We start from the raw sequence: 12,563 nt of genomic DNA on the forward strand, positions 1-12,563 counted from the left end.
TTAAACTATTCTCACCTATGAATGAATTAAAGACTGTCTTAACTGGTATTATTCTACCTATATGACCAATCCAAATCCTTGTGACCTGAAAATTAACAAAAAGATCTGTTGGAAATGTGTGCAAGAGAGTTAACTATTGTTTGTCAGGGTTTTCTTAGAATTCTGATTTATTGGGGATCTGTGAATTTTCCATCCCAAGGTCCGGAATACTAGTTAAACAAGATATACACAGTGACCCTTATGGATTGCATACGCTGGCTACGTTCCATTAGGGGGCGACGCACTTTGGTTAAAACAGTATAAAAGCTAGACCGTTTCAGCAAGCCATAGAAGTTCACCTGTGAGAGAGACATCCTTGCGTAGGAGAGTTGGTGTTTTCCCAGTCGAGTCTCTGACTGCTTTATCAGGGAGTCTATATGGGGTGATCACCCCCCTGTCATTGATCACCCCCCTGTCAGGCTCCACTCAGACGTCCGTATGTGTTTTGCGGATCCGATCCATGGATGCGTGGATCTGCAAAACACATACGGACCTCTGAATGGAGCCTTACAGGGGGGTGGTCAATGACAGGGGGTGATCAGGGAGTCTTCTCTTGATTGTTGACTTTGACACACATACACCTACCTCCTGGACAGTGTTCTTGATCTGGCCAAATGTTGTGAATTTTGGTGTTGCTGTGCTCACTGGTGCGTTCCTTCTTTTAACGTATGTTCCAAACAGTTGTTTTGGCCACACCTAATGTTTTTGCTATCTCTCTGATGGGTTTGTTTTCTTTTTTCAGTCTAATGATGACTTGCTTCACTGATAGTGACAGCTCTTTGGATCTCATCTTGAGAGTTGACAGCAACAGATTCCAAATGCAAATAGCACACTTGAAATGAACTCTGGACCTTTTATCTGCTCATTGTAATTGGGATAATGAGAGAATAACACACACCTGGCCATGGAACAGCTGAGAAGCCAATTGTCCCATTACTTTTGGTCCCTTAACAAGTGGGAGGCACATATGCAAACTGTTGTAATTCCTACACCGTTCACCTGATCAAATTAAAGCTGACTGTTTGCAGTTAAAGCACATCTTGTTCGTTTCATCTCAAATCCATTGTGGTGGTGTATAGAGCCAAAAATGTTAGAATTGTGTCGATGTCCCTATACTTATGGACCTGACTGTATGAGCATATATAGAACACTTGTCCAGCAGCAAGTGGAGTGAATTGGGATCTGTTCACAAAAGGACATAGTCTCCAGATCTTATCGCCACATTTGTATGACCCTACAGATTTTAGTCATGGTTGTATTGTAGGTTTTGTGTCAAGAAAGAAACTTGGTTAAAGAGACTTGGAGTCAAGACCTCTGGTTCTTTTTGACACAAATCTCACACCGCTTGACAGCACATCACTAATATTATTACTGTCTCTAATAAAACTGGGAATATTTTTCACAATTTGCTGAAGGTAGAAATTAACCCATGCCCCCTGTCTTTTCCCCGCTGACCCTATTCCAGTAGCAATGGGCCTAAGGAGGGGTGGGGGACATTTTTGTGCTCTTTGATCAGCGAGTGGAAAATAGGCTGACTCATTGTAGGACACTGTACCTACAAATAGTCAACAGTTTTTTATTTAAAAAATAATATTCTAAGCCCTCTATCAAAAATTGTTTAATCTTTTTTTTAAACCAACTCAGTTGGGTCGTCACAGACCATAAGATAAGTATTAAAGGGCTTGTCTAAGTAGCATTTATCATGTAGATAAAGTTAATACAAGGCACTTACTAATGTATTGTGATTATCTATATTGCCTCCTTTGGTTACAGACCCTGCAATCCATCAATGGTGGTCATGCTTGCACACTATAGGAAAAAAATCAGCCTCCTGGTGGCTGGGACCATGGGAGTGCACTTAGGTCAGTGCTTTTTCCTATATTGTGCAAGCACGACCACCAATGATGGATTGTAAAGTGGTCTGTAACCATGGAAATGAGCAGTGTATAATGTGATGGAAAAATGAATCCAGCCAGCAAAGAAGGCAATATGGATAATAACAATACATTAGTAAGTGCCTTGTATTAAAGGGATTCTGTCTCCTCCTTTTCGGTTATAGAGCTGCAGACATGCCCGGCTAGATTGCCGCTAGCATGTATTCAATTTACCAGTCCTATAGGGCTGTGTACCTTTATTTTGTTTAAAAAATTATTTTAGAGATATGTAAATGAGCCTTGTAAGGTGACCAAGGGGCTGTACGAACCTTCCTGGTGCCCAGCCACGCCCCCTGTGAAGGAGCACAGCACCGCCTATGTCCTCCAAATCTCCTCCTTAAGGGTCCATTCACACATCCGTGTGTGTTTTGCGGAAAACATAGACAGCGGCAATGTGCGTTCCGCATTTTGCGGACCGCACATTGTCGGCACTAAGAGAATATGCCTATTCTTGTCCGCTATTGCGGACAAGAATAGGACATGTTCTATTTTTTTCAGGATCGGAATTGCGGACCCGGAAGTGCAGGTTCGCAATTCCGGATTGGGGCCGCACGACAAAATGTATGGGTCCGCAATTCCGTTCCGCAAAATGCAGAATGGAATTGCGGATGTGTGCATGGAGCCTAAGTCACAGTTAGATTGCCGTAATCTCGCGATGCGCAGTTCTTTCCCTGAGGCTGATGTCAGCACAGGGAAGGAACACTATACCGGCACTGCGCATGCGCGAGCTCGCGCATCGCGAGATTACGACAATCTAACTGCGACTGCATTTAAAAATGTATTATTTTTTTACATTTTTTAATTAGTATTTTTTATTTATTTATTTATTCATTTTTTACTTATATTTTAATTTCTTTTTGTCACATAATATGTTCCCCAGGGGGTCATTAAAAGACCTCTGGAGGACGCTGGCTTTTTTTTTCTTCACATTGTTTCCACTGTAACTGGGGCATCCACAGGAGCCCCAGTTACAGGTGAAAACGGCCCCCTGTGGGGGCATGACACACAGGCATCAGCTGATAAGGGTCTCCTTAGACCCTGCAGCTCTGCTCCTGCCCCTGCTCCTGCCTCTGCTGCTTCCTGCTCCCTCCACCATGCGCAGATTCAGTGCTCTCCTGCTGGCACAGGAGAAGGCAGAAGCGGTAATAAACCGCTCTGGTCTTCTCCTCAGGGTGTCTGCTGTGTCTGTCAGCTGGGACCCGACCTGTTCCTGCTAGATTGCAGGAGCAGGAGCTTTAATTAAAGCGCTCCCAGCATGTGTATATATGTGCTATCTGCAGGGGGCATAGGACGTATATACACAGTGGAAAGTCGGGAAGAGGTTAAACAAACAAACATGGCCCTGGAAAACAAAGTGATCGACTTGGAGGATAGATTAGGCAGATCTAAATTAAGATGTCTGGGAATACCGGAGGGTACAGAGGGTTTGAACTATATGGAGTTTATGCAACAATGGTTCCTGGAGAACTGTAGTGAGGGGACTACTCCAGAAAAGACCACCTGAAGGACCCCCGAGGGCCATATTAGTTAAGAGTTCTCTCAGGGCTCCAGATGGCGACCAAAATGGTCGCCAATGCGACTTAGAACTTACATTTGCGACTAGACCCTCCGCGGCAGCTCTGCAGTAGAACAGCGGCGGGCACAGGAGCTGATAGTTCTCTGCCCCGTTCTTCTCAGTCTGAGTCAGCTCGGTCACAGCACACAACAGCAGAGCCGCCGGCAGCAGGGAGGGGAGGGGCTCGGGAGGAGTGTAATCTGATCCTAGAGTGGAAGCTGCTTCTGACAGCTCCTCCCCTCCCCGCCCACCAACCAATCATAGCTGAGGCAAGGCAAGGCAAGCACTAGCAGCTCTGAGTCACTGACAAGTACAGGGAGAAAGAATGGAATGAGTCGCAGGTGAAAAGAACTAAAGATCCGACTTAGTGACTCATTCGATTCTTTCTTAGACTCCCTGTACCCCCCCAGTGTGCCCCCCCCAACACCCCAGTATAAGAAACATTGGTGGCACAGTGTGCCTCTCCCAACACCCCAGTATAAGAAACATTGGTGGCACAGTGCGCCCCCCAACACCCCAGTATAAGAAACATTGGTGGCACAGTGTGCCCCCCCAACACCCCCGTATAAGAAACATTGGTGGCACAGTGTGCCCCCCCAACACCCCAGTATAAGAAACATTGGTGGCACAGTGCGCCCCCCAACACCCCAGTATAAGAAACATTGGTGGCACAGTGTGCCCCCCCAACACCCCAGTATAAGAAACATTGGTGGCACAGTGCGCCCCCCAACACCCCAGTATAAGAAACATTGGTGGCACAGTGTCCCCCCCCAACACCCCAGTATAAGAAACATTGGTGGCACAGTGCGCCCCCCAACACCCCAGTATAAGAAACATTGGTGGCACAGTGTGCCCCCCCAACACCCCAGTATAAGAAACATTGGTGGCACAGTGCGCCCCCCAACACCCCAGTATAAGAAACATTGGTGGCACAGTGTCCCCCCCCAACACCCCAGTATAAGAAACATTGGTGGCACAGTGTGCCCCCCCCAGTATAAGAAACATTGGTGGCACAGTGTGCCCCCCCCCCCCCAGTATAAGAAACATTGGTGGCACAGTGGGAAGTGCCAATGAGGGTTAAAAAAAATAATTAACTCACCTCCTCCAGTTGATCGCGTAGCTGCAGGTCTCCTGTTCTTTCTTCAGGACCTGTGGTGATGTCACTGAGCTCATCACATGGTCCATTACCATGGTGATGGATCATGTGATGAGCACAGTGATGTCACCACAGGTCCTTTGACAGGTCCTGAAGAAAGAACAGGAGAGGATCAATTGGAGGAGGTGAGTTAATTTTTTTATTTATTTTTTAACCCTTATTGGCACTGCCCACTGCGCCACCAATGTTCATTATATTGAGGGGGGGGGGGCACACTGCACCACCAATGTTTATTATACTGGGGTGTTGGGGGGTGCGCACTGCGCCACCAATGTTTATTATATTGAGGGGGGCACACTGCGCCACCAATGTTTATTATACTGGGGTGTTGGGGGGGTGCGCACTGCGCCACCAATGTTTCTTATATTGGGGGGGCGCACTGCGCCACCAATGTTAATTATATTGACCTTCTACTATGCATTCTGTATTAAAGAATGCTATTATTTTCCCTTAGAACCATGTTATAAGGGAAAATAATACAGTGAATAGACTTTCATCCTAGCAACCATGCGTGAAAATCGCACCGCATCCGCACTTGCTTGCGATTTTCACGCAGCCCCATTAGCTTCTATGGGGCCTGCGTTGCGTGAAAAAACGCACAACATAGAGCATGCTGCGATTTTCATGTAACACACAAGTGATGTGTGAAAATCACCCCTCATGTGCACAGCCCCATAGAAGTGAATGGGTCCGGATTTAGTGCGGGTGCATTTCGGTATTTTGAATGCCAGATCCGGCACTAATACATTCCTATGGGAAAAAATGCTGGATCTGGCATTCAGGCAAATCTTCAGTTTTTTTTCGCCGGAGATAAAACCGTAGCATGCTGCGGTTTTATCTTTTGCCTGATCAGTCAAAATGACTGAACTGAAGACATCCTGATGCATCCTGAACGGATTGCTCTCTATTCAGAATGCATAGGGATATGCCAGATCTGTTCTTTTCCGGTATAGAGCCCCTAGGACGGAACTCTATGCCGGAAAAGAAAAACACTAGTGTGAAAGTACCCTAAAATATTAAGTTTAAATCCCCCCTTTCCCAATTTTACATATAAAATATATAAAGAATAAATAAACATATTACATAGCGCTGTCCAAACTATTAAATTATTAAAAAATATCTCCTATGCGGTGAGCATTCGCCATTTTTTTGTCACCTTGTCACCCCAAAAAATAGGATAGGACTGTTCTATTATGGGCCGAACATTTCATAAAAAGCGAAATGCACGCAGCTTTTTTTGGTGTTTTTATTTTTTTTTGCGCAGTATTGAGTATCACAATACTTTTTTATGGTGATGAAAGCGAATCAAAATTTTGGTATCAAAACAACCCTATGCCGATCTGATCGGAGTAGCGTGGTCACGATACCAAAATTTTGATTCGGTTTCGATTTGGCGACTAAAAATTTGATTTGGCTCCTAAATTTTTCAGTTCAGGAGCCAATGGCTACCAGGAAATTTTTTTAGTCTGGAGCTCTGTCTCCAGGAAAGATAATAATGAAAATAATGAAAAAAACATGTTGTTATAAATAAACTATTAACCTTTTCAGTACCGGTCCACTTTTCACCTTAAATCCTTGGCAGATTTTTGCAAATCCGACATGTGTCACTTTATGTGGTAACTTTGGAATGCTTTTACTTATCCAAGCCATTCTGAGCTTGTTTTCTCATGATACATTGTACTTCATGACAGTGGTAAATTTTAGTCAATATATTTCATCTTTTTTATAAAATAATCAAAAATTTACCCAAAATTTCAAAAAATTCACAATTTTCTAAATTAGAATTTCTCTACTTTCAAGACAGATAGTAATACCTCATAAAATGGCTATCAATCAGCATGCCCCATATGTCTGCTTTGTAAATGTTATTTTATTTTTTTAGGACGTTAGAAGGCTTAGAAGTTTAGAAGTTATTAAAATTTTCAACAAAATTGCCATTTTTTAAGCACCAATTCAGTTATAAAGTGATTTTGAAAGGCTTACGTAATCCACCCATAAATTACCCAATTTTAGAAACTATTCCCCTCAAATTATTCAAAACTGATGTTGCAAACTTTGTTAACCCTTGATGTGTTCCACAAGAATTAAAGGAAAATGGACGTAGATTTTTTATGTTAATTATTTTTTTACAGCAGGGGGCTGGATCTCACAGGCTCTCACGGAAGGCAGCCAAGATGCCTAAGTAAGGCATTGGGCTGCCTTCCCTGCAATCGGGTCCCCGTCACAGAAGCACGAGAACCCGAAGGACGGGGTGTACCCGGAAGGATACCACACGTGCCGCGGTCAGTGCTGACCGCGGCAGTGCAAAGGGTTAACGCGCCGGCATCTGTGTTTTCACCGATGCCGGCGCATACAGCAGGGGTCCGTCTATCAGTGACTGCTGGACCCCTGAAGCTGATCGGGCTGGTGCAGCTCCTGCTCTTGCCCGATCACAGTGCCATAGCTGTATGGCGCTGGTATTTCTGTTCCAGTTTCCAGCACCGTACATATACGGCCCTGGTATTCTACAGGTTAAATGGCTTTAATTGTTTATAATGGCTCGTTTAGTCTAGGGAACAATCAGTGAAGGAGCTTAAATGGCGGCTCTTAGATTTATGATCATAAAATCTGTCCTTCACGTGACACTGCAGGGCGGCCGGTGTGAGAAAGTAGAGCACAGCCCTATGTAAAGTCTACCGGTCTCAGCACTGTGAAACTGTATATTATGTGCAGATGACAGCTGAGATAACTGCTCCGCTGTGTCCCTGTGCTTCAGAAAGGAGTTTCCTCATCCCGTACTCGGAGGCTCAAGGGTAGGAATGAGGACCAGAGGCACTGCTGTGGGGTAGGAGCGTCATTAGAAAACATTTCAGCCTGCCAGGACGGGGTGAGTAGAGATGGGCCCGACGTTCATGCTTAGTTTGGTGGTAAAAGCAGAATTGCGTTATGTATTCCGTTACCATGGAGCATAACGCAATTCTATGACTAAATGCATAACAGAATGCCTTTCGATTCATTCCGTCATAATAAAAGTCTATGGCCTGCATAATGGATCCTTCCCATTTCCGTTATGCAGGAATAATGGAATGCCTCTAAAGGAATTCCGTTATGCATTCTGCCATAGAATTGCATTATGGTCCGTGGTAACGGAATACATAACGCAATTCTGCTTTTACCACCAAACGAAGGGTGAACGAATTTCATAACATGAAATTCACTCATCGCTACTGGTAAGCATAAAAAAATGATAGTCATGCTGGTCTAGTAAGACTTGCCGCTCGCATAAGCCATTTAAATAATGATGATGAGAAAAAAAATTATAACTGGATAACCTCTAATTATTTCTGCACGCCCAAGCTGTTCATTTAATGGAAGATAACCTTTTATATTCTCAGGTTCATCGTTGGGTTAACTATGAATCAATGCTGAAAGAGTGTCTAATTGGAAGGATGGCTGTGAAACATGCTTCGTTATTGAAAGGTAAAAGCTTTGAAATGCAACCTCTTAACCCTGCTGTCATTGTAGCCGGTTATGTATGTTGAGCCATCTACACTATGCTAAAAGGAAACCTTTTTATTCACCTGTCCACAAAATTTGAGTTAAAGGGGTTGTTCAGGCCACAGATATTGATGACCTGTAGGGATGAGCGAACTCGAACTGTATAGTTCGGGTTCGTACCGAATTTTGGGGTGTCCGTGACACGGACCCGAACCCGGACATTTTCGTAAAAGTCCGGGTTCGGGTTCGGTGTTCGTCGCTTTCTTCGCGCTTTTGTGACGCTTTCTTGGCGCTTTTTGAAAGGCTGCAAAGCAGCCAATCAACAAGCGTCATACTACTTGCCCCAAGAGGCCATCACAGCCATGCCTACTATTGGCATGGCTGTGATTGGCCAGAGCACCATGTGACCCAGCCTCTATTTAAGCTGGAGTCACATAGCGCCGCCCGTCACTCTGCTCTGATTAGCGTAGGGAGAGGTTGCGGCTGCGACAGTAGGGCGAGATTAGGCAGATTAACTCCTCCAAAGGACTTGATTAACTGATCGATCTGCAGCTGTGGATCATTGAGCTGCTGATCCTCAATTGCTCACTGTTTTTAGGCTGCACAGACCGTTTGTCAGTCTCATTTTTCTGGGGTGATCGGCGGCCATTTTGTGTCTTGTGGTGCGCCAGCACAAGCTGCGACCAAGTGCATTTAACCCTCAATGGTGTGGTTGTTTTTTGGCTAAAGCCTACATCAGGGTGAAGCTGTCACACCAAGTGCATTTAACCAGCAATAGTCTGTTCATTTTTTGGCCATATACAAAATCAGGGGCAAGCTGCGCCTGTCACCAAGTGCATTTAACCCTCAATGGTGTGGTTGTTTTTTGGCTAAAGCCTACATCAGGGTGAAGCTGTCACACCAAGTGCATTTAACCAGCAATAGTCTGTTCATTTTTTGGCCATATACAAAATCAGGGGCAAGCTGCGCCTGTCACCAAGTGCATTTAACCCTCAATGGTGTGGTTGTTTTTTGGCTAAAGCCTACATCAGGGTGAAGCTGTCACACCAAGTGCATTTAACCAGCAATAGTCTGTTCATTTTTTGGCCATATACAAAATCAGGGGCAAGCTGCGCCTGTCACCAAGTGCATTTAACCCTCAATGGTGTGGTTGTTTTTTGGCTAAAGCCTACATCAGGGTGAAGCTGTCACACCAAGTGCATTTAACCAGCAATAGTCTGTTCATTTTTTGGCCATATCCCAGTCTAATTCTGTCACTAAATCCATACCGGTCACCCAGCGCCTAAATACTAGGCCTCAAATTTATATCCAGCTAAATCTGTCCCTAGTGCTGTAGCTGGGCGAGTTATTTAGTGTCCGTTCAAGCACATTTCTTGTTCTGGGTTGAAATACAATTCCCAATTTAGCAATTTCATAATTTAGTGGTTCCTGCTATATCAGAGCTATTTGAAATCTATCCCAAAAAGGGTATATAATATTGAAGGTGCACATTGGGTCATTCAGAATAACTTCACACACACCCGCTACTGTGTATTTCCAAGTCTAATTCTGTCACTAAACCCATACCTGTCACCCAGCGCCTAAATACTAGGCCTCAAATTTAAATCCCTCTAAATCTCTCGTTACCCACCGCTGTACTGTTGTTGCTGGGCAAGATATTTAGTGTCCGTCAAAGCACATTTTTTGTTCTGGGTTGAAGTACAATTCCCAATTTAGCAATTTCATAATTTAGTGGTTTCTGCTATATCAGAGCTATTTGAAATCTATCCCTAAAAGGGTATATAATATTGAAGGTGCACATAGGGTCATTCAGAATAACTTCACACACACGCTTCTGTGCATTTCCAAGTCTAATTCTGTCACTAAATCCATACCGGTGACCCAGCGCCTAAATACTAGGCCTCAAATTTAAATCCCTCTAAATCTCTCGTTACCCACCACTGTACTGTTGTTGCTGGGCAAGATATTTAGTGTCCGTCAAAGCACATTTTTTGTTCTGGGTTGAAGTACAATTCCCAATTTAGCAATTTCATAATTTAGTGGTTTCTGCTATATCAGAGCTATTTGAAATCTATCCCTAAAAGGGTATATAATATTGAAGGTGCACATAGGGTCATTCAGAATAACTTCACACACACGCTTCTGTGCATTTCCAAGTCTAATTCTGTCACTAAATCCATACCGGTGACCCAGCGCCTAAATACTAGGCCTCAAATTTAAATCCCTCTAAATCTCTCGTTACCCACCGCTGTACTGTTGTTGCTGGGCAAGATATTTAGTGTCCGTCAAAGCACATTTTTTGTTCTGGGTTGAAGTACAATTCCCAATTTAGCAATTTCATAATTTAGTGGTTTCTGCTATATCAGAGCTATTTGAAATCTATCCCTAAAAGGGTATATAATATTGAAGGTGCACATAGGGTCATTCAGAATAACTTCACACACACGCTTCTGTGCATTTCCAAGTCTAATTCTGTCACTAAATCCATACCGGTGACCCAGCGCCTAAATACTAGGCCTCAAATTTAAATCCCTCTAAATCTCTCGTTACCCACCGCTGTACTGTTGTTGCTGGGCAAGATATTTAGTGTCCGTCAAAGCACATTTTTTGTTCTGGGTTGAAGTACAATTCCCAATTTAGCAATTTCATAATTTAGTGGTTTCTGCTATATCAGAGCTATTTGAAATCTATCCCTAAAAGGGTATATAATATTGAAGGTGCACATAGGGTCATTCAGAATAACTTCACACACACGCTTCTGTGCATTTCCAAGTCTAATTCTGTCACTAAATCCATACCGGTGACCCAGCGCCTAAATACTAGGCCTCAAATTTAAATCCCTCTAAATCTCTCGTTACCCACCGCTGTACTGTTGTTGCTGGGCAAGATATTTAGTGTCCGTCAAAGCACATTTTTTGTTCTGGGTTGAAGTACAATTCCCAATTTAGCAATTTCATAATTTAGTGGTTCCTGCTATATCAGAGCTATTTGAAATCTATCCCTAAAAGGGTATATAATATTGAAGGTGCACATAGGGTCATTCAGAATAACTTCACACACACGCTTCTGTGCATTTCCAAGTCTAATTCTGTCACTAAATCCATACCGGTGACCCAGCGCCTAAATACTAGGCCTCAAATTTAAATCCCTCTAAATCTCTCGTTACCCACCACTGTACTGTTGTTGCTGGGCAAGATATTTAGTGTCCGTCAAAGCACATTTTTTGTTCTGGGTTGAAGTACAATTCCCAATTTAGCAATTTCATAATTTAGTGGTTCCTGCTATATCAGAGCTATTTGAAATCTATCCCAAAAAGGGTATATAATATTGAAGGTGCACATTGGGTCATTCAGAATAACTTCACACACACCCGCTACTGTGTATTTCCAAGTCTAATTCTGTCACTAAACCCATACCTGTCACCCAGCGCCTAAATACTAGGCCTCAAATTTAAATCCCTCTAAATCTCTCGTTACCCACCGCTGTACTGTTGTTGCTGGGCAAGATATTTAGTGTCCGTCAAAGCACATTTTTTGTTCTGGGTTGAAGTACAATTCCCAATTTAGCAATTTCATAATTTAGTGGTTTCTGCTATATCAGAGCTATTTGAAATCTATCCCTAAAAGGGTATATAATATTGAAGGTGCACATAGGGTCATTCAGAATAACTTCACACACACGCTTCTGTGCATTTCCAAGTCTAATTCTGTCACTAAATCCATACCGGTGACCCAGCGCCTAAATACTAGGCCTCAAATTTAAATCCCTCTAAATCTCTCGTTACCGCTGTACTGTTGTAGCTGGGAAAGTTATTTAGTGCCCGTCAAAGCACATTTTTTGTTCTGGGTTGAAGTACAATTCCCAATTTAGCAATTTCATAATTTAGTGGTTCCTGCTATATCAGAGCTATTTGAAATCTATCCCAAAAAGGGTATATAATATTCAAGGTGCACATTGGGTCATTCAGAATAACTTCACACACACGCTTCTGTGCATTTCCAAGTCTAATTCTGTCACTAAATCCATACCGGTCACCCAGCGCCTAAATACTAGGCCTCAAATTTATATCCCGCTGAATTTGAATACAATACATTGGGCCAAATAATATATTTGTTGTTGTGGTGAACCATAACAATGAGAAAAACATCTAGTAAGGGACGCGGACGTGGACATGGTCGTGGTGGTGTTAGTGGACCCTCTGGTGCTGGGAGAGGACGTGGCCGTTCTGCCACATCCACACGTCCTAGTGTACCAACTACCTCAGGTCCCAGTAGCCGCCAGAATTTACAGCGATATATGGTGGGGCCCAATGCCGTTCTAAGGATGGTAAGGCCTGAGCAGGTACAGGCATTAGTCAATTGGGTGGCCGACAGTGGATCCAGCACGTTCACATTATCTCCCA

The 12,563-nt window shown here is 43.5% G+C and overlaps 1 protein-coding gene across 2 annotated transcripts in view; it reads left to right on the forward strand.

Annotated features, from left to right (window-relative positions):
• The window catches only part of LOC122936092 (cytochrome b5 reductase 4), a 356,825-nt gene that overhangs the window by 60,047 nt on the left and 284,215 nt on the right, over positions 1 to 12,563 (forward strand). For both annotated transcript variants that reach the window (XM_044292106.1, XM_044292107.1), the window contains exon 4: positions 8,059 to 8,143. In XM_044292106.1, coding sequence (XP_044148041.1) covers positions 8,059 to 8,143 — 85 coding nt within the window. The remainder of the gene's footprint in view (positions 1 to 8,058; positions 8,144 to 12,563) is intronic.

The sequence above is a fragment of the Bufo gargarizans genome, chromosome 4 (genome assembly GCF_014858855.1).
Source record: "Bufo gargarizans isolate SCDJY-AF-19 chromosome 4, ASM1485885v1, whole genome shotgun sequence".
Taxonomy (NCBI): domain Eukaryota; kingdom Metazoa; phylum Chordata; class Amphibia; order Anura; family Bufonidae; genus Bufo; species Bufo gargarizans.